This window comes from Lithobates pipiens, unplaced genomic scaffold (assembly GCF_037356315.1).
Source record: "Lithobates pipiens isolate NorthernLeopardFrog02 unplaced genomic scaffold, aLitPip1_a1.2 Scaffold_22, whole genome shotgun sequence".
NCBI classification, from domain to species: Eukaryota; Metazoa; Chordata; class Amphibia; order Anura; family Ranidae; genus Lithobates; species Lithobates pipiens.
In genome coordinates this window covers 303197496-303223451 of record NW_027507784.1, presented here as the reverse complement: position 1 = coordinate 303223451, position 25956 = coordinate 303197496, and the positions used below count along the sequence as shown (strand labels likewise).

Genomic DNA, 25956 nt, shown 5'->3' with positions numbered 1-25956 from the left:
ATGAATGAAATTGCTCCACATAGACCACAAGGGGATCCAGCGGCAGATCCACCAGGAATACACCCCCGTCATATAGACTCTAGACCCCTGTTTATTAATCAGTTACGAGAATTTTGCCAAGGGAAACAGCAGGAAAGGGGTTCGACAGCGCCCATAAAACAGGCCCCAGGTCAGACTGTTACAGAATTTTACCTCAACATGGAAAGCATGATGGCTGACGAAGGTCTAGATTTAGCCTTACCCGTCACCATTAGGGCTTTCAATCGACAGTTTATGGAAGGACTAGTACCCCAAATAGGTGACAAATTGAAGGCATGTACTCCCGAATGGAGAGCCATATGGGACAGAGGAACATTGTTGCAGAAAGCACAAGGCATAGAGGCTGATTTAGCAGAAGCTAAACCCAGAAGGACACCGGGAGTTAACACTGTTGCCCGGGTCAATGAAGGAGGGAATTCCTCCCGTAAACCTCTTACCTGTTATTACTGCAACAAGGTGGGACATATAAAAAGAGACTGTAGGAAAAGAATAAAAGACGAACAGGAAGGAAACACGGACAGAGACACGAGGGACTACAGACAGAGGCGTACCAACGATAGGGACGATCCGACCGCATGACTTGCCCCAGTCCTAGCTGAATCAGAGAATAAAATGCTCCACATGTTGATGAAGGTGGAAGGTAAACATATTCCTTGTTTAGTTGACACAGGAGCATCACGCAGCTTATTATCTGATTCAGTAGTCCCTCCACACATGACATCCCGTGACACCATACCCATAAGTGGTTATGACGGTCTTTTGTCCGATGCCCCACTGACTAAACCTTTAAAAGTAAAAATAGGGAATGGCAACCACCTGACACTTGTGTATTGTTGCAATATGTAGATGACCTATTGTTATGTTGTCCGGATAACGATACTTGTTTAAAAGCCACTCTATCATTGTTACAATTCCTGGCTGAAAAAGGGTGCAAAGTGAATAGAACTAAGTTACAGGTATGCCAGAAAAAGGTTGTCTTTTTGGGCCACTGTATATCCCAGGGTACTCGACACCTCACTGAAGAACGAGTCCAGGCCATAAGACAAATGAATGTCCCACGCAACTTTAAGCAACTTCGTATGTTTCTGGGAATGGTATCATATTGTAGACAATGGATACCACATGCCAGTTCTCTGATGCAGCCATTATATGATTGCTTGAAAATAGTACCCTATGTACTCACAGAAGCAGGTCATAAGTCTTTTAGCACCTTAAGAAAGTTACTAATTTTGGCACCTGCGATCGGGATCCCTGACTATACCAAAACATTTCATTTGTACATTGCTGAAATCACGGGACACGCAACAGGGGTGTTGACACAACAACACATCAAACAAAGGCCGGTAGCATATTTCTCAGCGGCTCTCGATCCTGTCTCTAGAGGATCACCGTCCTGTGTACGAGCAGTCGCAGCAGTGTCAATTATCATTGACAAATCCTCAGAAATTGTCTTAGACAATCCTGTAGTGGTACATACCACACATGACATACACGCCATCTTGTCACAAGTTCAGCCAAAGCACATATCAATGGCGAGGCAGCTGCGTCTGCAATGCACCTTGCTCCTACCTCCCAATGTTACCTTCCAGCGATGCACTTCCTTTAACTTAGCACAACTTCTACCCTTACAGACAGATTTGACAGGGGGGAGTAATGGTGAAGGCACAGCACAAGAAACTCAGGATTCTGACACACTTTCATTTCATGACATAACATCTGATGAACACGATTGTTTTCAACTTATGGAACAAGAGATCACGGGGTTCCCACATGTCACAGACACACCCATTGCAAATGCAGAACATACACTGTACATAGATGGTAGTAGATTTGCCGATGACAAAGGTAAATATCACACAGGTTATGCTGTGGTAACGGACACACAGGTAATTGAGGCAAAGTCATTACCAGCACACATGTCGGCACAAGAAGCGGAACTAACGGCCTTAGAAAAAGCCTTAGAACACTTAGAGGGACAAGAAGGGAACATTTACACTGACTCTGCCTATGCTTATGGTGTTGCACATGATTATGGCCACATATGGAAAGCTAGAGGTTACCTTACAGCAGCAGGCACACCTGTTAAACATGGTGAAGGAATCAAAAGAGTCCTGAACAATCTTCAAAAAGTTAGAAGAGTAGCCATTATGAAGATAGCGGCACACACGAGCGCAAAAACAATTGAGGCAAAAGGAAATGCATTTGCAGATTTAACTGCAAAACAAGCAGCTCTAGGGGAAGTAAGCCCTGAGACCTTAGCTACGGTAAAGGTGAGCATCCCAGAACCAACATGGCAGCAGATGAGTAAACTACAGGAGCAAGCAGGAGAGAGCGAGAAAGATAGATGGGTAAAAATGGGAGCAGCACCAGGCCTTGACAATATATGGAGGGAAGGAGGCAGAATATGCCTACCTGCCTCTCTATACCCAGCAATGGCAGCGGCTGTCCACTTGCCCACTCATGTCAGCTCCAATTCTATGTATAGGATTGTAAGCCAAGGATGGCTAGCCCCTGGATTCAGTAGTACTGCAAGGAACTACTGTGCTGCATGCCAAATCTGTCTGTTAAATAACCCAGGACAGAGAGTGAAAACCCCACGTAAACATCAGGTTCGGGCCCAGTATCCCTTTCAGAGACTGCAAATTGACTATATCCAAATGCCTAAGAGCGGCCCATTTGAATTTTGTCTCGTGTGCATCTGCTTATTTTCAGGCTGGCCAGAAAGTTATCCAGTGAAATCAGCTACAGCGAAAGCCACAGCGAAGAAACTGATCACAGAGTTAATACCTAGGTTTGGTCTTCCTGAAACCATAGAATCAGATAGGGGAACGCACTTTACAGGAGAAATCATGCAGAATGTAATGGCTATGTTAGGGGTTCAACAAAGTTTCCACACCCCTTACCACCCACAGAGTTCAGGATCAGTAGAAAGAGTAAATGGGACAATAAAGTTAAAAATACAAAAAGCTATGCAAGAGTTAAATAAACCTTGGCCAGAATGTCTGCCTTTAGCTTTGTTCTCCATAAGGTATACTCCAACGGGAAAAACAGGGTTATCCCCATATGAAATACTTTTTGGGAATGCACCCAGACTAGGTTTATACTTTCCACAGAGTATGCAATTGCAATGTGATAGTTTGACTGCATATGTGATACAATTACAACAGCATCTAACTAAGATCCACAAAAGTGTGTATTCTTCTCTTCCAGACCCTAACTCAATAGCAGGTACTCATTCGCTGAGCCCCGGAGATTGGGTCTATGTAAAGAAACATACCAGAAAAGCTTTAGAGCCACGGTTTGAAGGACCATATCAAGTACTGCTGACCACTCCCACATCGGTCAAGTTGGAGGGTAAAGCAGCCTGGATCCACGCTTCACACTGTAAAAAGGAGCCAGTTGGCAAATGACAACATGTATCTTTTTATTCTTTTTGTTTCAGTAATCCTGACCAATAGTTTGGTTACCTCACAGAATGAAATTCACAAGGATGAAGGATTTTCTAAAAAAATGTTATTACTGAAGTTTAAATATGCTTATGCTCGGAAGTCAGGATATGAGAAATGTTGGATTTGCAGTAAATTACACCCCAGTACAGCAAACATACCACTGATGGCAGTTCCTATAAATTATACTGACCTTGCTAACAGTAGCATTAACATAACTGGAACAAATACCAGCAAGACAGTAATGTTTAAATCAAATGGTCTCGCCTTTCCCCCTGCCTGGTGTTTCAACTTAGGGAACACAACGGGAGGAAATAGAGAATGCCAAGACAGCAAGTTTAATTTGTCCATTGTCGTATTAAATGGAAGCTTCTACCCCAGTAATTCCAGCACACACCAGACATTATCTGACTTCCTCACTAACATTGTGGATAATAATGTTAGGTGGTTAGTATCCAACTTATCCCTCTATGGATACACCTCTCGTTATAGAAATGATATCAGTTCAAGATCAGTAGCTCTAGGAAACAATATATACATCTGTTGTGGGGATAAGTGTTATACCTGGATACCTAGAAGGGCTCAGGGATGGTGCTACCTCGCAAGTTTGGTACCAGTAATGGGAGTAGTGGGTGATGAACGAGGTGATCACCTACTAGAAGCTAGTATGCACCCCAGATATCCCCTCAGATATCGTAGCAAGAGAGAAATATTCTTAGAGCAGGACATGGCATGGGCTTGGTTCCCGTCCTGGACAGGATGGGGTATAGACTTAATGAAGCGACTAAATAACTATACTGGAATAATTAATGATATTTTGGAGAAAAACTCTGATGACATTACTAAGTTAAATCTAGAGACCAGAGCCATCACAAAACAAATAGAATTACATGAGTTAGCGATTGAAAGTATGAGTGCAGCATTAACAGGACTCTGTGAGGCTACAGAAGACTATGAATGTTGTACTTGGATACATAACACCAGCATCGAGATACCCGACTATTATGACATCATTGCACGACACCGCACGGAAGTAAAGGATCTACAGGAGAAGGCCCGTAATATTGGCCGTGACTGGGATCCTTTTGGTGGAACTTTTAGTTTCTCAGGGTTATTTTCTTGGTTCAAGAAGGCAGCAATGACGATTATAGTAGTGCTTATATTCATATTTCTCATTTATTTGTGTTTTAAGTTGTTTATGTGCTTTTGCAAGAAAGCCAAGGTAAATGCTGTAGAAAAGATGGAACTTTTGTAAGTTGATAAGTTGGATAAGATAGGTGGATTTAGTTTCTTGACATCACCCATCTTTCAGAAAGGCCACTCTTCCTGAATTTTAGATGTTGGTACTATCCAGGGGGATGGGTGTATACCCCTCTGACAACTCGCGGTCAGGGAGAGTACTTTGGACATAGGCCGACTAGAACTTGTTCAGGTGGACCCAGGGTAAGAGGGAGGGGTGATGTCAAAGGGGGAAGTTGTGAGGATCAAGGTATAAGAATAAAAATGGTTGACAGTATATTTCTTTTAAATGCTTATCTCGTCTGTTTTCAGTTGTTTTAAAGACATCATTCTTAAAGGCCGGATGGGTGCAGTCACGTACACACAAAGAGGAAGCCATGTCATAAGGGTCAACTGCTGCATCAGCTCTAAGAGCAGAAGACACTTAGAAATTGCCTTTTATAGAAGTTGTTTTGTTTCAACATTTTTTAACGCCTGTCTTTCCTTTGTGTATATAAGACCTGTGTGATAATAAAGGACCTCAGAGTGAGTGAGTGCGACCGTCTGAGCAGACATACTGAGAACTTTTTCCGTGTCTCCTTGCTTAGATAAGACTCTAATAATAATTGGGAAACGGTAACATAACTTATGAATAGGTGACTTGCAGTAGTCACACCTAACAACACCGATCGTTTTCGGACGATTTTCGATCTTGCTGTTGTGTAGTGGTTATTGTCTGCGTGCCCTGACCGCAGTATACACCGCTATATTCACCTCACCTATATAGCTAGTGATCTATCTTTATAATAGAGCTTGCAGTCAGTAGTGTTAGGAGATAGTGCATGCTGTCTGCGTGCTCTGTACCCAGTACATACCGCTATATCCACCTACATAGCTGTTCTCTATTTGAGCCCACTTGCCATCTGCAGGAGTTATTGGAAGTTGTGTGTGCTTCCAGCAGAGCACAGTATACATCTGTATATACTCCTTTATCTCTGGTGTTCTATAAAAAAGGCATCTGCAGGAGTTAGTGGGTGTTCTGTGTACCTTCAACACAGTACACACCGATCGTTTTCGGACGATTTTCGATCTTGCTGTTGTGTAGTGGTTGTTGTCTGCGTGCCCTGACCGCAGTATACACCGCTATATTCACCTCACCTATATAGCTAGTGATCTATCTTTTATAATAGAGCTTGCAGTCAGTAGTGTTAGGAGATAGTGCGTGCTGTCTGCGTGCTCTGTACCCAGTACATACCGCTATATCCACCTACATAGCTCTTCTCTATTTGAGACCACTTGCCATCTGCAGGAGTTATTGGAAGTTGTGTGTGCCTCCAGCACAGCACAGTATACATCTGTATATACCCCTTTATCTCTGGTGTTCTATAATAAAGGCATCTGCAGGAGTTAGTGGGTGTTGTGTGCCTCTAGCACAATATACACTACCCAACTGCTTTTTTACCCAACTCCCTTCAGGCCATTACCATGTCTGGAAAGCCAGCAAGGAGAGGCAGACAGGTGCGAGCCGATAAAAGAGGGCAAGCAGGCTCTGTGTCTAGAGACAGTGCTGGTCGTGGACGCGGTGCATTGTCATCAGCACGTGGCCATGGGACACGCTTGTCCTTCTTTTCGGTAGCTGGACATGTTGAACCACAACATGCCAACGACTTGGTAGAGTGGATGACCAAGCCCTCTTCATCCTCCTCATCCTCTCTCACCCAGTCTCAGGGTACTAGAAAAGCAGCTGCCAACGCATCGTCTTCCCTCCTCTCAATGTCATCATCAGTGACTCCTTCCCTAGACCCACCACGTCCTCCTGAGGAGTCTCCTGAACTCTTTGAGCACAGTGTTGGGTACATGCTCCAGGAGGATGCCCAGTGTTTTGTGGGCTCTGATGATGACACTCAGCTAGAGGAAGGCAGTAGCGTGAGCGCAGAGAGAGGGGATGCTCAAGAAGGACAGCAATCTGGCAGTCATGTTCCACAAGCTGCAGCATACTGCCAGGTTTGCTACAGCGATGAAGAGGGAGGGGATGATGAGGGCACTGACTCCACGTGGGTGCCTGGAAGGAGAGAGGAGGAGGAGGAGGAGGAGGAGGAGGAGGAGGAGGAGGAGGAGGAGGAGGAGGCACATGTCCAACGAGGCAGGATGCCCTCCGGGGGCCAGCTTAGGGGCAGCACACCGACTGAATCACACCGCAGAGCTCTGCCTGTGCAGAGCGCTGCCTCTGCGCGTTATTCTAAAAGTTCTTTGGTGTGGGCCTTTTTTGAGACGAGTGCATCAGATCGCACCGCTGCTATTTGCAACATATGTCTCAAGCGTATCTCACGTGGCCAAAACATCAGCCGCTTGGGCACCACATGCTTGACCAGACATATGTTGACCTGCCATGCAGCTCGTTGGCAAGCGTACCTCAAAGACCCACACCAAAGAACAAAGCGGACCTCTCCTTGCTCCTCATCAGCTGGCATCTCCAACCCCACTAGACCTTCAGTCCTCTCTGAAACCTGCTCTGAGAGGAATGAAGGTGTAGAATTAGGTGTGTCACAGCCAAGTGCTTCCGGGAACTCTGCTAGCGGTACACCCACGTCCGATTATAGCAGGTAAATGTCCCTGCCCCAGCTGCTGGACCGGCGAAAGAAGTTCACTCCCAGCCATCCACATGCCCAGCGGTTGAATGCTAGCTTGGCTAAATTGCTAGCACTTCAACTGCTGCCTTTTCAGTTGGTAGACTCGGCCCCCTTCCGTGAGTTTGTACAATGTGCGGTTCCTCAGTGGCAGGTCCCCAAACGCCACTTTTTCTCACGGAAGGCGATTCCGGCTCTCTACCGGCATGTGGAAGGCAATGTCCTTGCCTCGCTGGACAGGGCGGTCAGCGGTAAGGTGCATATTACCGCTGACCCCATGGTCCAGCAGGCATGGACAGGGACGTTACCTGTCTTTCACGGCCCATTGGGTCACTCTTCTGGCAGCTGGGAAGGATGCAGGACAAGGTGCAGTAGTGTTGGAGGTTGTTCCGCCACCACGCCTCCAAAATGCTACTATTGGTTGTGACACACCTCTCTCCTCCACCCCCTCCTCTTCTTCTTCCTCCATGGCCTCTTCCAGTGCTCTGTCCTCAAAACCAGCGGTGCTCCGTAGGCGTTCCAGGGGCTACGCAAGTACGCAGGCAAAACGATGCCATGCCGTGCTTGCGCTGGTTTGTTTGGGGGACAGGAGCCACACTGGGGCGGATGTTTTGTCAGCTCTGCAGGGGCAGGCCGAGAGGTGGTTGATGCCACGCCAGCTTAAGCCAGGAATGGTGGTTTGCGACAATGGCACCAACCTCCTCTCCGCCCTCCGACAGGGACAACTGACCCATGTGCCCTGTGTAGCTCACGTCCTTAACCTGGTGGTGCAGCGGTTCTTGGGCAGGTACCCCGGCTTACAGGATGTCCTGAAGCAGGCCAGGAAAGTCTGTGTGCATTTCCGCCAATCATTTAATGCCTGTGCTCGGCTGGCTGAGCTCCAAAAGGAGTTGAACCTGCCCAAGAACCGCCTTATATGTGACATGCCCACCAGATGGAACTCAACATTGGCCATGCTGCAGCGGCTGCACACGCAGCAGAGGGCCATCAATGAGTACCTGTGCGACTACGGCACCAGGACAGGGTCAGGGGAGCTCGGTTTTTTCTCACCACGCCAGTGGGGCATGATCAGGGATGCATGCACTGTCCTGTCACCGTTTGAGGAGGCCACAAGGATGGTGAGCAGTGACAGTGCATGCATCAGTGACACTGTACCTCTTGTCCACCTCTTGGAGCATACGCTGTGTGGAATAATGGACAGGGCACTTGAGGCAGAGCAGAGGCAGGAAGAGGAGGACTTCCTTGCCTCTCAAGGCCCCCTTTATCCAGACAGTGTTCCTGCTGTGCCACCCATCACACAGGAAGAGGATGAGGAGGAGGAAGAGGAGGAGGAGGATGATTGTGTCAGCATGGAGGTGGAGGCTGGCACTCAGCATCAGCATCAGCAGCAGCAGTCTTGTAGGGATGATTTACAGTCCCAAGAAACACGTGGACTTGTACGTGGCTGGGAGGAGGTAGCTGCGGATCATGTTGTCCTTAGTGACCCAGAGGACTCTGGACCGAATGCCTCAGCTAACCTACGCTGCATGGCCTCCCTGATCCTGCAAAGCCTGCGGAAGGATCCTCGTATTCTTCGGATCAAGGAGAGGGACCATTACTGGCTGGCCACTCTCCTTGATCCACGGTACAAGGGTAAGGTTGCCGACCTTATCTTGCCATCGCAGAGGGAGCAGAGGATGAGACATCTCCGGGAGGCCTTGCAGAAAGGTCTGTGCAACGCGTTCCCAGAGACTGGGAGGTTACAAACTCCTGGTCCTGGACAACGTGTTGCTGAGGCATCGGTCAAAAGGAGCGGTGGAGAAGGTGGCCGTCTGACTGATGCTTTCAGACAATTTTTTAGTCCGCAGCCCCAAGGTATGATCGGTTCCAGCACCCATCGCCAGCGTCTAATTTACATGGTGCAGGAATACCTAGGGGCAAGGTCAGACTTGGACACCTTTCCCACCGAAAATCCTCTGGCTTACTGGGTCTTGAGGATGGATCACTGGCCAGAGCTTGCACAGTATGCAATTGAGCTACTGGCCTGTCCTGCATCCAGTGTTCTTTCGGAACGCACCTTCAGTGCTGCTGGTGGCTTTGTTACCGATCACAGGGTGCGCCTGTCCACCGAATCAGTTAATCGACTGACCTTCATCAAGATGAATCAGTCTTGGATCACCCACAGCTACCAAGCACCTGAAGCTGATGTAACAGAATAATTTGTTTTGAAATATCATATCCCTTCAAGACTGCCAATGCTGATGCTGAGTGACTGTCCTGTTATGTTGATTGTCTATCCTCTTCCTCCTCCGCTGATATGTTGGAAGAACATTTCTGGTTCTGGGTGATGCCATCAGCCCAATTTTTCTGCCCCTGTTTAACAGGGGCGTTTAAGTACAATTTTTGATGCAATGCTTTGCAGCAGGGCTAATTCCTGCAATCAAACAAGAGTATATGGGAGAGGTTGCAGTGTGGTGGCACCAGCACCAGTGCCTAAGGCCCAATTTTTTTGCCCCTGTTTAACAGGGGCGTTTAATTACAATTTTTGATGCAATGCTTTGCAGCAGGGCTAATTCCTGCAATCAAACAAGAGTATATGGGAGAGGTTGCAGTGTGGTGGCACCAGCACCAGTGCCTAAGGCCCAATTTTTCTGCCCCTGTTTAACAGGGGCGTTTAATTACAATTTTTGATGCAATGCTTTGCAGCAGGGCTAATTCCTGCAATCAAACAAGAGTATATGGGAGAGGTTGCAGTGTGGTGGCACCAGCACCAGTGCCTAAGGCCCAATTTTTCTGCCCCTGTTTAACAGGGGCGTTTAATTACAATTTTTGATGCAATGCTTTGCAGCAAGGCTAATTCCTGCAATCAAACAAGAGTATATGGGAGAGGTTGCAGTGTGGTGGCACCAGCACCAGTGCCTAAGGCCCAATTTTTCTGCCCCTGTTTAACAGGGGCGTTTAATTACAATTTTTGATGCAATGCTTTGCAGCAGGGCTAATTCCTGCAATAAAACTAGAGTATATGGCAGAGGTTGCAGTGTGGTGGCACCAGCACCAGTGCCTAAGGCCCAATTTTTCTGCCCCTGTTTAACAGGGGCGTTTAATTACAATTTTTGATGCAATGCTTTGCAGCAGGGCTAATTCCTGCAATAAAACTAGAGTATATGGCAGAGGTTGCAGTGTGGTGGCACCAGCACCAGTGCCTAAGGCCCAATTTTTCTGCCCCTGTTTAACAGGGGCGTTTAAGTACAATTTTTGATGCAATGCTTTGCAGCAGGGCTAATTTCTGCAATAAAACTAGAGTATATGGAAGAGGTTGCAGTGTGGTGGCACCAGCAGCAGTGCCTAAGGCCAATTTTTTCTGCCCCTGTTTAACAGGGACATGTAATTACAATTCTTGATATGATATTTCACAGGAGGGCCCCTTCCTGTGCCCACCCAGAGTAACGGTGAGGACTTATAGTGTTGTGGCACCAGCACCACAACCACCAAAGGTCAATTTTTCTACCACTGTTCAACAATGGCATGTAATTACAATTCTTGATATAATCGTTCACAGCAGGGCGCTCCAGCGCCCACCAAGAGTCACTTTGAGGGCTTACAATGTTGTGGCAAAACCAACATCTTGTTCCGCCATTTCTGCAGAGCATATAGGGCAGGCCCCTACTTTCAAACATCCAACTTACAAACATCTCCTACTTGCAAATGGAAGGAGACAACAGCAAGTGAGATGAAAAAAGATGGACGACAAAACAAATTATACAGGGGTGATAACCCTTCCCTATGTTTTCCAAAAAGCTTAAAAAATGTTTTTTTGACTGGAGCTACACTTTAAAAATGTACCAGTTGAAAATTACAAACAGATTTAACTCAACACAACAAACCTACACAGTCCCTGTCTTGTTTGCACCGCCTGTATACTGCTGTTCTGAGTATATAGGGCCTGGGGGCCACACGCATTTCCTTTTTTTAAATATGGGTACAGGGTTCCCCTTAATATGCGTACAAGACCCAAATAGGCTGGTAATGGGCAGGGAGGGCTACCCATGTCATTTTTCTCAATGATTTTCAACCATATTGCAGGAACCAGATATAACATTAAAACCGCAAGCAGTTTTAAATGGTGATATTTCCGTTTAATGTCATTTTGTGCAGGGACTGTTCTAAACACGGGAAACACGTGGCACTTCACAGGCATCCTACAGACACCCCCCAGGCACCATATTTAAAGGAATATTGCACTTTTTTTTTTCACTTTAATCGTCATTAAAATCAGTGCTCCCGCCAAAACGGCCATTTTTAAAAACATTTTAGGCATTGACCCATGTCCCCTGGGGCAGGAGCCAGGTCCCCAAACCCTTTTTAGGACAGTATCTTGCATATTAGCCGTTAAAATTAGCGCTTTTAATTTCGAACGTTCGAGTCCCATAGACTTCAATGGGGTTCTAACGTTCGTACGAATTTGGGGTCCGTTCGAAAGTTCTGGTGCGAACCGAACCGGGGGGTGTTCGGCTCATCCCTAGTTATCACAATTTGCACATTCTGAGGCTTGGTGCTGCCTCCTCTAATCCTTTACTTTACTTTATTTTCCACTCTAACCTGAGCATATAATATCAGCCCTACTTATCCAATACCAAAATCTCCCAACCCTGCAAAATAACATGGAATTGACTACAAATGGGAGTTATTTGACTTAACTACCCAGGATTCATTAAACCAACTGATACGGCTCCATTGTATCAGCAAAATTAAAAATGTACAATACTTATTTTTTCTATACAGTATATACCATTTCTCCACCAGTGTATTTGCATATGTCTTGTGCTTGCAGTGTTATATATTTGTTAAAAAAGTTTGTTAAAGAAAATCCAACCCTAGATTTTAGCTGTTGATCTATGTTAGTGAGGAACATTAGTTGACTACTTGCATTCCTATCCCTATCATTTTACTTATTTCTTTTCCATTTTTAAAACAAATCTGTTGTAGAAAGATACCTTTCTGGAACCAGGGAAGATAATATGGACAGGATACACTTGTGATAGTCCCGGGTGTTCCATCTGGCCAGCAGGCATACATGTCAAAAGTACGGTTGCAGTGCAGCCCTATGAAACAAAAGACAGAGAAGCAAGTTGGGGTTGAGGGGGTCCTAGACCGCAATTAAAATGAAGGATGATCATTACAAGAAAACCTTTTGCCAATAATACTAGATCTCTCTCTTGTAGTTAAAGGGGTGAGATAGGGAGTGGGACTGCTCAATTTTAGAAGAATCTGGAACACCCCCTTGAAATATGTTGGGTGTTGGGCCAATGTGTGTACCAAATTTAGGTTACCTGCACTGGGACCAAGCCAGAAAAAGAGGGGCCAGTTGGGGGAATGTGGGTTTTATGAGCAGTAGGATGTTGACTACCAATAAGGTGGAAGTGAACCTGCTTGGGTGGTATCAAGTTTATCTAAAGCCAAATGTTTGCTTGTATTTTGGCTAGAGTATGGAGTGATTAATACCAGTCAGGTTACCTTTTTTTTTGCCAATAAGTAGATTTTACTTTTTTTCTGGTTTTGTCAATACAACAAAAAGGTGAAGCATTCTCTCCAAAGAAAGAAAACCCTATTTTAGACAGTTGCCTCCAGAAGACTTTCCCCATGGGAACATTCCCTTAATACTTCTTCTCTGGTGACAATTTGAAATGTTGGATTTTCCATCACCGACAATGGTCACCAGGACAAAGAGAGGGTTAATCTAAAAACCTGACAGGAATTCTTAGCCTTTCTTACACTTCCCAAGACAAAAAAAAAGGGTTTGGGCTTAAAATACCCTTTAAGGATCACCCTTCAAGGTAGATTGTAATGCCCCGTACACACGAGAGGGATTAAGTCTGACAGACCTCCAAAGGAGTTCCGCCGGAGTTCCGACGGAGTTCCGACGGAGTTCTGGCGGACTTTTCGACCGAACGGACTTGACCACACACCATCACACCAAACTCCGACGGAGTCGAACGTGATGACGTACGACTGGATTCGACGTAGGAAGTTCATAGACAGTAGCCAATAGCTGCCCTAGCGTCGGTTTTAGTCCGTCGGAGTAGCACACACACGAGCAAATTTTTCGAAGGGGACCGGGTCCGGCGGAGTTCCGTCGGGAAAATTTGAAGCATGCTTCATTTCTAAAGTCCGTCAGACTTTAGCGAAGCTAAAGTCCGTTGCAGCCCACACACGATCGGATAGTCTGACGGACTCAGTCCGTCGGAGTTTGGATGTCGAAAAGTCCGCTCGTGTGTACGGGGCAAAAGTGTAACTGGTAGCCCTTTAAGTGGGCTACAATGTCTGGGAGGTGGCATGGTTTCTGTATCATGTGACTGCTGTTATTGGCTCTCATAGTGGTCATTTGATTGGGAGCCTGTCCGGCTGGCTCCCAATCAGAAGTCTTGACTGAGAGCTTTGGATGACAGCTCGGTCACTGTTGGGAGCATACTCTAAGCAAAATACCTCCTTCCACCGTAAACAAATATCTGCAACGGCTAGGCATTAATGCCCATCTTTCTTGCCCTTGCATACATTCATTATGCAGCCAGCAAAAGGTTAAAGCCTTACTCCAGGTTTTAAATGTATGTCCGCTGTTAATTTTTTTTCTGATGTCTGTGTACTAAGCCACATCCAATATTCTGAGTAATTTAACCACAGTCACAGGCACTCATTTCCTTATGGAGTCTCTCTTCTAATTCTAAAGTTGGGAGATATAAATGTTGTGATTGCACTGAAACGGCATTCTGCAGCAGTAAAGATACAAAGTCATAACCACTATCTATCTATAATTAAATTTAAAAAAAAGATACTTGTTATAAGTATTGATATTTGCAGCAGGCATGGCACAGCTTCCCCAGCCATCTGGAACCTGCTCATTACATATACAGCTGAGTTTACACAAAGCTCTATCACAAGAAAAGGACAACTGTAATTATCTTCCAAGGGGACACCACTACTGGCTGAGATGTGAATGCCACATATTCTTTCTATAACCATATACTGTATGTCATCATAAACACATAGAGCAGTCCTGTAATACTGTTATTTCCATGTGACTCACATAACGGCCAAAAGTCACTTAGCTCCTGTGGACACAGGCACATTAAAGTGACACGTTACAAAATAATAAATGTACCACTGCGTTTTTGATTAAAGTTTTTTGGCACAAAAAACACTAAACACTCCTAAACGCGCCTAAACATGTGTACAAAATCTCTCTATATGAGCTTTTTTTCCTGCCAAGGGAACTGGCATTTTCTTAAGCCCAGTGTGAATGAACCCTTACTTATCTCATTCTCCACTCCCCCGGGAGATGGAAACTCCCATGCTCTTGCGGTAAAATGTCCCATTTGTCTTAATCACATCAGGACCTTAGATCGCTGGAGCATGAGGAAGAAGACACTCCGGGATCTGGTCAACCCAGAAGAGTGGCGCATATGGTAAGTAAATCCTCTTTTCTTTGTCCCCTTAGGCCCAAATGAGCAATTGACCCTCACCATGCAAGTGCAGCCCCATTGCAAGGGATACTTTTAATGTTTCCTGGAGTTGGGATTTAAAGACCCACGCTTGCTGAAGAATGTTCAGCATTTGACATGTTCTCCAAATGTGCTCTGTGGTTTCCTCTGCCTGCCTTAGGTCACTGCAGGACACGGGATCAGGCAGGAGGAACTACATAACAGAGCCAGGGCGATCAGACATCTGATACGCCCAGAAGTGTGGCAAATGCTAAAGATTTTTAAGCAAGCATAGAGATCTTGAACCTAGGAAAGACTGCACAACAGGAGGTAAGTTTTAGATGTTTTCTTTGTAGATAATTGATTCTTTTTTTTTTTTTCGAAGAGTACGTTTAAGGCCCCTTTTACATGGGTGGACCGATCGGGCCATCCCCTGCCCTCTATGGAGGGTAGGGTGTCATTGATGTCCATTGACACCTGCCGACATCCAATGCTACCATAAACAGATGGATGGGGATCTGTTCCCCATTCGCCTAGCACGGGGTCTCCAAACTGTGGCCTGCGGGCCAGATGTGGCTCTTTGCTTGCCTTTAACCAGCCCCTGGGGCACTATTCCATCCACTGACAACAACAATGGGGTACTATTCCTCCCACTGGCATCAGAGATGGGGAACTAATTCTCACACTGACACCAATTATGGGGCAAAATTCCTCCCACTGACACCATACCAAACCAAAGTGTAGCGCTTAACAAAGTTATGAATAATCTAGTTAGTGCATCATCGTACAATTTAACCCAAACACCTTAGGTGTGAAAATTCTTAAAAAAGTACATAGAAATAAAAAAATACACTTCCAAAAAAATATAAATGAATTAAAAGTCTCTATGTAAAAAGTTGATCCAATCCAAACGTGAAATACGAGTCACCATCCACCTTCTTAAATGAGGCTAGCATGCAGACACCCTGTGATATTCCCGTCACCTTTAGAAGTAAAGGCTTACCGGATAGTATGGATCCAAACGAATATATATTCGAAGGATCATGCAAGCTTATAACTTAGAAGGCGAGATTTGCAGGTGTAGATTTTCAGGGAAGTAACAAGTCAGACTCCTCATATAGTTGTCCCAACTAGTTGTTAAATCCACATCGGTACACTCCAGCTCAAAATGTTGAACTCATACAAAGGAAAATAAGGAGCCACAATAGTGTAAATCCGTTTAAAAGAAAAAATTTAATAAAAAAGTAATGAACTCACATGTAACCAAAGAAATCAAGCGCTTATTCCATAAAAACAGTGCTACTTTTTTGTCTCCCACTGACACCAATTATGTATTTTATTACTTCCATTGACCACCAAGCCTATGGCAGTGTTTACTGACCCCCTAAAGTTTGAAGGGCAGTAAACTGGCCCTTTGTTTCGAAAGTTTGAAAACCCCTAGTCTAGCGAATCAGATAGCCCTAGGAAAGGTAGCAGACCCCTATCTTTTTGACATCGATAGGGATTGCAATAAACACTGAGAAGCTGCATAGTTTTGACCAATTGTGCTCTTCTTGATTTGCTGACCAATTGTGATCTCCCTAATTTATTGCAGATTCTTTATAATTAAAGCTGGACATCCACTGTACCCAAGGCTTCTGCTCTTCTTGTGAACCCTCCTATATATACCAATAACACACTGTATGCATAGTATACACATGAAGTTGCCTTTGAGCAAATTGCACTTGCTGACAGCTAAAAGCAACTGGATTTTTCCCTGTTAGATAAGCCTATCTATTCAAAGAAAACTCAAAAATTGTAAAATCAATCAGGTCAAAGCTATGTCAAACCATTTCTGTATGCTTTATTGTCCAGTTACAGAAAAAAATAAACCACGGAGCTCCAAGTCTATTTTCTTGACAAAAAGACATGTGAAAGAGGGGTGTCAGCTAACCCAGAGGACGCGGAGTGCTTGTCATCCATTGGTAGCAATCTTCTTTATATCGCATCCACTCTTCAACTGTTTTCTCCAGAACTTTCCCAGCAACACTCTGTACAGGACAAATAAAAGTCGGAAGTCAGAGCATTGTCATTTCTCATATATTGAATATACAGCATTGACCTTGATCTTATGCTCCTGTATACACACATTTTGTGCCACAATGAATAGTTACAAGAACAGAGACCTGTTTTTTGCACCTACACTGGGGGGGGGGGGGATTACAAAAACTGATATACACAGAATGTGGTGCAGCTCTGCATAATAACCAATCAGCTGGTAGGTTTTGGCCCCCGTACAGATTGGGCCAATTTAACATACGATTTGACATTTCAAATCGCAGCCTATTGCCAGCAACGGCACCATCCGAATTGGTGCGACGCCGACTTTACAGCACCGCACCAATTTCCAAAAGTAGTTGCTGCACTACTTTTGGTGACTTTGGGGGCGATTTCAATAGGTATTTGTGCATGAAGCCGCACAGATGTCTTTCAAATTGCCCCCCCCCCCCGACTCGCAATGAAATCCGAGTTTGAAATCATGCAAATTCAGCTAAACTCGCACGATTTCAAACCCGCCTCCAATGTGAACATACCCTTAAGCCTCGTACACACAATCGGATTTTCCGAAGGGAATTGTGTGATGACAGACTGTTGGCGAAAAATCTGACCATTTGTACACTCCATCAGACAATTGCTGGCCAACTTTCCAGGGACACATTTTGGATGGCAGGTTTATAAATTTTCCATGGACAAATGTTTGTTGTTGGATTTTCCAAGCATGTGTACACAAGTCCATCAGACAAAAGTCCAAAGTACAAACATGCATGCTCGGAAGCATGGACGAGCAGGAAGTGGTCGGTCTTGTAAACTAGCATTTGTAATGGAGAATCAACATTTGTGATGTGGAAAATTATGAAATCTCCAAATGCAGCGCACAATTCTCTTCTTCTTTAATGGGATAATAATGAAGCTGCTTTGCTGATGATACTGATGGAGTTCTGCCAAATGTATTTAAAAAGGCTTTTTTTTCTAGTGATATCAAGCATAATATTATTATGTTTTTTAATTTTTTTGGTCAAGTTACCACAACACCATATTTCCCGTAGTTTTTTTATATCAAAGATACAACTATGTTGGTGTCCCTTGTTAATTTTACATTGTATTTTTTAAAATGTAACTGCCTACTAGTAAACTGTAATTTGAAGTAAGTGCATTAAAAAAAAGAAAACAAATACGATTAGATATGCTATCTGCCAATAGAACTTAACCAAAAAGTGCATTCTATGCATCCAAAAATATAGAAAATATACCAAATCAAATCATTATTCAACCAAAAAACAAAATAAAAGCCTCATGCATGTGTCCTGCTTCTTAATATAGGGGGTCAACAATGCCAAGAGTTGGTAAAAGCAGGGGTCCGTCATCCGGAGATAATTCCGAAAATCATCTGGATTATTCTCCTGGAGCTCCCGTAGCAAAGGCATATGACATAATTGGTCACGATTAATAAAGGAACCAATTTTTGGTCCAAGAAATCATGTTATCTCCTCCGATTCTGCAACATGGCTGATTGATGAACGTCCACGGAAACAAACTGAAAAGCGCAAAATGAAAAGTGCGAATCAACACTCGCCAAACTTCTACTAATGAAATTAGCAGAAGGAGACCAAAGAGTGGCGCATGACAATTGAACATCCTCTTTATCGGCTCGTGGTACGTCTAATACGTCACTATGTTCATGTTTGTTGACCGACAATTCCTTGTCGTTTGTATGCAAGACAAGTTCCTGGCCAACGCCCTTCAGCCTCGTAAAGACAAAAGTCTGAGGTTTTGTCTGCGGAATCATGTGTACGAGGCTTTACTGACAAAATGTAATTAAACAACCTGACGTTAGAAGCTGATTGGTTACTATGCACAGCTACACCAGGTTCTGTGGACCATCCCTATATAGCCAAAAGTTTGTGAATTTTTATCTGAGGTGTTGGATATTCCAATCCAAAACCGTAGTCTTTAATGTAGAATTGGACCCTCCTTTGTGGCTATAACAGCCTCCACCTATATGGGAAAGCCTTTCATAAGATTGTGGATAGCTTCTGTGGGAATTTGTGGCCATTGAGTCAAAAGAACTTTGTGAGGTCCGATACTGATGTTTGATGAGAAGACCTGACTCACAATTAGCATTACAGTTATTCCCAAAAACAGAAAAGAGAAGAAAGAAACGGGGTAATAAACTTGTTAAATCTCCTTGTTGGTAGGTACCATGTCCTTAAATGAGGTACTTATAAACAAAATTGCTCCAGAAAAAGCTACTGTTATTAGCATTTTTAAGCTACAAGTTTTTCACATTATATATAAAACTTCATTTTTTATCACTGTAACTTTTAAAACCCAATATTAAAATGTTGCCAATGTTACAGATCACATAATGCATGTATGAATAACATAACAACGTGTAGATAAGCCACTCAAAGATTTTATAAAAAATAGTGAAGTAAAGATGAAATATCCACATTCAGCGTGTTTCGCAGGTCATGACCCTGTGACCTGTGAAACGCATTGAAGTCTTTGGAGCTGTAGTGCCACATGCATGCTACACTTTCCCATCACTTCAATGGAAAACAGGCCTATAGCTTGAACAAGTTATTGGTTGGCTTTCTAGATAAGCAAATGGAGACTGTGGTATGCAAGCATACGCCATCCTATTTCTGCATCCATGATGCTCTTTGTTTTAGGACTACATTTTATATAAAATTTTGCAGATATTCACTCTATGGGCTTGTTATACCACGTCAACTGATCTGTGTTTTTCTGCATATCAAGATGTACGGTGTGAACAGGGCTCACAGAAATCAATTTTTCATGGTGTGAACAAGTCCTGTATATCACACAGCACAATCCCTGCTGAACTGCTGAGATGAAATCAGTTACAGCATAAGCCACAAAGATGCTTGTTTTCAGTCAGTCTGAGCAGACCAGTAACGAAATTAATCATTGTGTGTCACTTCTAATGCCATGTACACACGGTCGGACTTTCCGGCAGAAAAGGTCAGGCGGAATCATTCCATTGGATATTCCGATCATGTGTGGGCTTCATCTGACTTTTTCTTTCGAAAATTCTGACGGACCTAGAAATAGAACATGTTTTAAATATTTCCGACGGAATCAATTATTATCGGGAAAACCGTTCATCTGTATGCTATTCCGACGGACCAAAAACGACGTAAGGGCAGCTATTGGCTACTGGCTATTGAACTTCCTTTTTCTAGTCCCGTCGTACGACATCGCGTTCAAAACAAACGGACTTTGGTGTGATCGCGTGTAGGCAAGTCCATTTCAGAGGAACTCCGAACTCGGAAAGACCGTCAGAGTCTATTCTGACGGAAAAAACGGTCGTGTGTATGGGGCATAAGGCTAGCCTAACCAATAAGATGGCTCCTCCATAACACGGGAAATACCTGCCCATCCTCTGCAATATTGCAACCCAGCACTGTTTCTCATGTGGCTCACCTGATGGATGAAGCAGGGTTGGTTGTGCTCAATATAGCCCAACAATTGGATTGGGCTGTTTAAGTTCTAAGCTAGATACAGCACAAGTAACCAAAATAATTATTTTAATAATTATTACAGCAAAAACTTATATGAACGAGGTTTCGAAAAAATAAGAAACACAGATTATTAAAATTACTTATGTCACGTTGATCCATTTATATGCATAAGTAAACCCTTCTATATACCTTTCAATAATGCACATTACAGAATAAGTCACTGTTACGGTGAAGGTTAATAAATTTAATTATCTAACACTTCCTTTGAAGAAACAATTGTTTCCTACACTACAGGACCCCGTGAATAATTATAGTTATACAGTGACTATGATGAGCAATTGGACATAATTACAAACGTTGGCTCTAATGTAGATCACCCTAATTATACAATGCTGTGCTAGTAAGGGGCAAAAGTAGTTCCTATCAGGATGGAAGGTTGCAAATGGCACTAATTGGGTGCATTACTTTGCCCTGATTTTATATAACCAATTATACTCTGATTACTGTTCATCTGACATCAATGTACTAAGAATAGGACTTTGAACATTGATAATTCTCTGAAGGGGTTGTGGCACCTTAGAATAGCATTTCTAGACATTTGTTCAGCCATGGTACCCATGCAAAATCTCAGGACACCCCAGGTGACTTACAACTTGTTTTTTTCAGGATGCAATAGGGTTGATTTACTAAAATTGAAGAGTACAGGAAGAATTTTGAAGTAGTATGTATGGTACTAGAGAAAGAAAAGGTGATAAGATAGATGAAATAGTAAACAGCTGTAATGGTGATGAAGATCAGGGCACCACGATATAAAGAGTGGGACAGTGAGTGTATGAATGTTGTGTGCATGTTTGGTATGTATGTTAAGATTTTGCATTGTTTAAGTTACTTCATTTCAGAGGTACCCTCTTGGCATAGTTGACTTGAGACGCACCCTTGCCCCAGCTGCCATTGATTTGGTAGAGGGGAGCCAAACGGTACTGCACATGTCTTTAAAAATCCAGCTACTCATGCCAGCTTATAAAAATTTATATGTATGTAATCATAAAGGTTATACAATATAATTCTCATGTAAGGAGACATACTGTTATATTGTTTAGTACTTATATTGTACTGTTGAAAATTAAATAAACACCTTTTAAAAAAAATAGAAAATTGAAGAGTGCAAAATCTGATGCAGCTGTACATGGTAGCCAGTCGGCTTCTAACTTCGGCTTGTTCAATTAGGCTTTGACAAAAAACCTGGAAGCTGATTGATTTCTAAGCAGAGCTGCACCAGAACTCCAGTATAACAAACATGTTATACTTTCCTGTTCTGTCCAGTGATTTTGCACAGAGCAGCCCAGATCATCCTCTTTTCAGGTCCCTCGTTGGTACTCCTGGCCCCTCCCTCCTGCAGAGTGCCCCCACAACAAGCAGCCCCCTCTCTCTCCTCATTGACTCACTGACTTTGATTGACAGCAGTGGGAGCCGATGGCACCCCACTGCTGTCTCAGCCAATGAGGACAGCCGAGATTCTTGTGCAACATTGCTGGATCAAGTTGATCTCAGGTAAGTATTAGGGGGGCTTCTGCACACAGAAGGTATTTTATCTTAATTTATAGAATGCATTAAGATAAAAACCTTCTGACTCTAGAACCACTTTAAGCCACCAGTGCGGATTACTATTGCACGTGCTTTGTTAGTAGCTCAAAGACAAATTGTTCTAAAGTGGATTTCTCAGCACCCACCAACCCTATCTGACTGGATATTCGACCTTAAAGCGGAGTTCCACCGTTTTTTTTTTTTTTAAAGCCAGCAGCTACAAATACTGCAGCTGCTGACTTTTAAAATAAGGACACTTACCCGCCCAGCGCGCCCGCGATGTCGGCACCCGAAGCCGATCTCTTGATCGTCTCTCGGGTGCTGCCTCCGCCATCTTGGGTATGGGAATCAGGAAGTGGAGCCTTGCGGCTTCATTTCCCGGTTCCCTACTGCGCATGCGCGAGTCGCGCTGCGCTAAAAAGGATGGTCCCCGCTGTCTCTGGGATCCGTGTGTTTCCCAGCAGACAGCGGGGGACCTGTGGAAAGGGGCATAGATTCTGCGGAAAGGGGCGTAGATTCTGCATATATCTATGCCGGAAGTGGGTGGGTGCAGATACCTGTACTGTACAGGTACTTGCACCCCCTCCCCCCTGAAAGGTGCCAATTGTGGCGCCGGAATGGGGGAGGGTTCCAATGAGTGGAAGCTCCACTTTAGGGTGGAGCTCCGCTTTAATACGTGTTTTTCTTATGAGAGAAACTTTTATTTTATTAAAAATCCTATTAAAACAGTTTGATGCAATTTGGTCACCTTGGCTAGACCATATGAGCTTTGTGTTGAATTAAGCCTCTAAGCCTCATACACACAGTCGGATTTTCCGCAGACAAAACCTCAGACTGTTGTCTGAAGGCGTGTGCCTGGATTGTGCCTGGATATATACATATATATATATATACATATATATATATATATATATATACACACACACATACACAGAGGTGCATCTCATTTCCTCAAAAAGTTAATTTATTTCAGTAATTCATTTCAAAAAGTGAAACTCATATATTTTTTATAGATGCGTTTCACACAGAGTGATATATTTCAAGCATTTCTTTCTTTTAATCTTGATGATCATGGCTTACAGCTAGTGAAAAACCCAAAATTCAGTATCTCAGAAAATTAGAATATTACATAAGACCAATAAAAACAGATTTAGATAGATAGATAGATAGATAGATAGATAGATAGATAGATAGATAGATAGATAGATATGCCCTAATTCATCCTCATACTTATTTTGTATATACTGATTGATATATATATATATATATATATATATATATATATATATATATATATATATATATATCTTTTTTCCTTAACAGCCACATTCTCCCATGTGCTTGGTATCTATTTTTCAATCCATCTAGAAAATATGTTTGAAGCTTGTCTGGAATGGAATTGATGAAACAAAAACACAACAAGATAGCGCTGTCCACTTCATCCAAGCAGCCGGATTCATGTTTTAATCAATACTACATGTCAAGTATTCTGCCAGTGCACATGAGTCCCATTTTCCGTGAGCCTGCCTGCCGAAATGGTTATTTTCCGTGAGCCTGCCTGCCGAAATGGTTTGCTGGAGAAGACTTATAGCAGAATGTGAAGCACACAGCAAATTATTGCACATGGATGGAAATGATTTTAGAATGCTTATAGCCTAATAAAATAATGCAGTGAACAATGATGGGTTTTAAGCCAAAGCCACCAATCACATTCATGGAAGGACTCATTCCCACCAGACTGCATTTTCCTGTGTTTTGAGGGAAACTCAATCAAAGTTAAAAATGCAGTAATAATGTATGAGAGTTATTTAGTAATGGGGGAACTGGTGCATGCAATATTTTTGGTCTGATGATCTGCAATATTTTCTTCAGATTAATTCTATAGGGCCCTTGGAAGCTCATCCAAAATGCACATATAATAACTGCCTGAGCAAGTATCTTAAAGAAGAATTTCAGGTATGAATATTTTTACATAATTCTGCTTCAACCAATGTAACTATGCATTTACCATACCTGTGGGATCCCATACCTGTGGAGGCTGTAAATCACTGTAAAAGAAACCGCTACTCCAGTGATCTTTGCTAGCTTCTAGGTCCCATGCTAAGCCGCTACCTTGCTGCACTGGGAAAACAGAAGGTCAGCCTTTCGACACAAATGCTTTTCAGCGAATGCTTTGTGTTTTCTCAAGGAATGAAAAGCATTCTCTAATTGGACAAGGTGGATAGTGTGATGTCACCATCCATCCCCTCTACTTCGCCCAATCGAAGAATGTTTTGCATTCATTAAGAAAATGTAAAGTGTTCTCTGAATGGTGCTTGCATCCAAAGGCCAACCTTCTGTGAGTTCATAATGCAGCAAGGAATTTGCTCGGTATGGGACCCAGAAACTAGTGGAGATCAATATGTTAGCGGCGTCTACTTCAGTGATTCCCGGTTTCTAGAGGGATCCCATAGGTATGGTATATGCTTAGTTTAAATTGTCTGGAATTTTTCTTTAATGGAAAAGTAAGAAAATTGTTTAAGTAAGGCCCTTTTCACATGGGCTTTTTGATCAGATGTACCTGTTAGTTTTCCATGCTGTCCTGATTGGATGCTCTTTTCAGGTCTATAGGCAGGGGGGTGTAAATGGACTTGTGCCTTTCTACATTCACCTGCTTCCAAGTCCATCCAGATGTGCGTCCTTTTCCAGGCCTTAACATGATGGATAGGATGTAGTCTGATGTAAATGGACAAAAATCTGTTTATATCCAGCAGCCATAGTTCGACCATGGGTGCACCACAGTCCGCTATCAAAATGCAGACCAAAATTCTGAATGGGCATTGATGTCACAAAACTGATTTCTGCCCAGTTCTGCTCTGATTTAGCAGGATATCTGCTCACTGATCCCTTGCTGAACAGAGAAAAGCATGCCCATGTGAGAGGACCATTACTACTGTGACAAAGCAGAAAAGAAATTAGCAGAATGTTGTCACCTTATAACGGAAAGTCCCTGAACAAGGACCTTTATAGCAGATATAGTTTTAATTAAAGCAGTAGATTTAAAACATATTGGAAGTTACTTTTGAGGTTGTGTTTTTCTGTTATATTTAAATTAAAAATTACATTTGAAGTTGTATTTTTAAGTTTTATTTGACATATATCAAAACCCCCTAAAACAAAAATGTAATATATTGATATGTAGCAGTCTTTAGATGTGGTGGCTGCACATGTACAAGTACACAAAAACTCCTTTTGATCCAATGAAAAAAAATTGTTTCCTTGTATCTTCCGATGCACTGAACTGAAGCCCCAAACAAGGTTAGCAGCTTTCCCAGATATCTTCTATGCCAGTGTAGCCACATTGTCCTAAACAGGGGCTACTAGCCTAAATTTAGTTTTTGGCTGGGTGGTAGTCAGCCGAGGCTAATTGGGTAGTTCTTCGCATTGTTTTTCCCTAAGCTTCAATTAGGTTGTGGTTTCTCACTGTTGCCTGTCTCATAATATAAGATTTCATAAACAAGACTAAGTTATGAATATTTTTATTTCCTTCACCCAATCCAGTAGGATGTTTAGGCCACGAGGGCATGCTGTAGAGGATCTAAATATTTGGGGCAGGGCATGTGCTTTCTCTCTTCCCCTGGGCTGAGGCCTGGGAAAGTGCTGCTGGACTGAGCTCTGCTGTTAGGCCCAAGAGCCTGTTTAGGTCCTAACATGTGCTGACGTGGACCTGAAGCTGTCCTGCCTGGTCTGGGGGAAGCTGTGACAAGAAAAAGAGCCAAGGGAGGCCCCTGGTTGGAGAGAACCAGGAAGAAGGCTTACAGAATGGCCTGGTGACTCACTTGGAGGACACACTGAAATCTGGGAGCATGCTTACAGTGTTGCTGGGCTGGTTTAAAGGTTCTGAGATTGTGAAGCTGGGCATTGATCTGGAGAGTCTGTAAATGATCTTCCTGGTATGTAGTACCTCTAACCCTCTTCACCTTCACCTTCTTAACCCCTCTGCAATAAAACTCTAAAATGACAAAAGTGACTAGCGCTCAAAATTCTGTTTCAGTCCCCCATTTTGGCCATGAAGTCAGCCCTA

General features: G+C 43.4%; 1 protein-coding gene across 2 annotated transcripts in view; it reads right to left on the bottom strand.

The window, feature by feature from the left end:
* LOC143924809 (glucagon receptor-like) overlaps nucleotides 1–25956 on the bottom strand; it is a 166956-nt gene that overhangs the window by 71583 nt on the left and 69417 nt on the right. The window contains exons 3-4 of one of the 2 annotated variants that reach the window (XM_077449277.1): nucleotides 16718–16814; nucleotides 12304–12411 (exon numbers count right to left, since the gene is read on the bottom strand). In XM_077449277.1, the coding sequence (XP_077305403.1) occupies nucleotides 12304–12411; nucleotides 16718–16814 (205 nt within the window). The remainder of the gene's footprint in view (nucleotides 1–12303; nucleotides 12412–16717; nucleotides 16815–25956) is intronic. The other variant, XM_077449278.1, reaches the window with a different exon arrangement.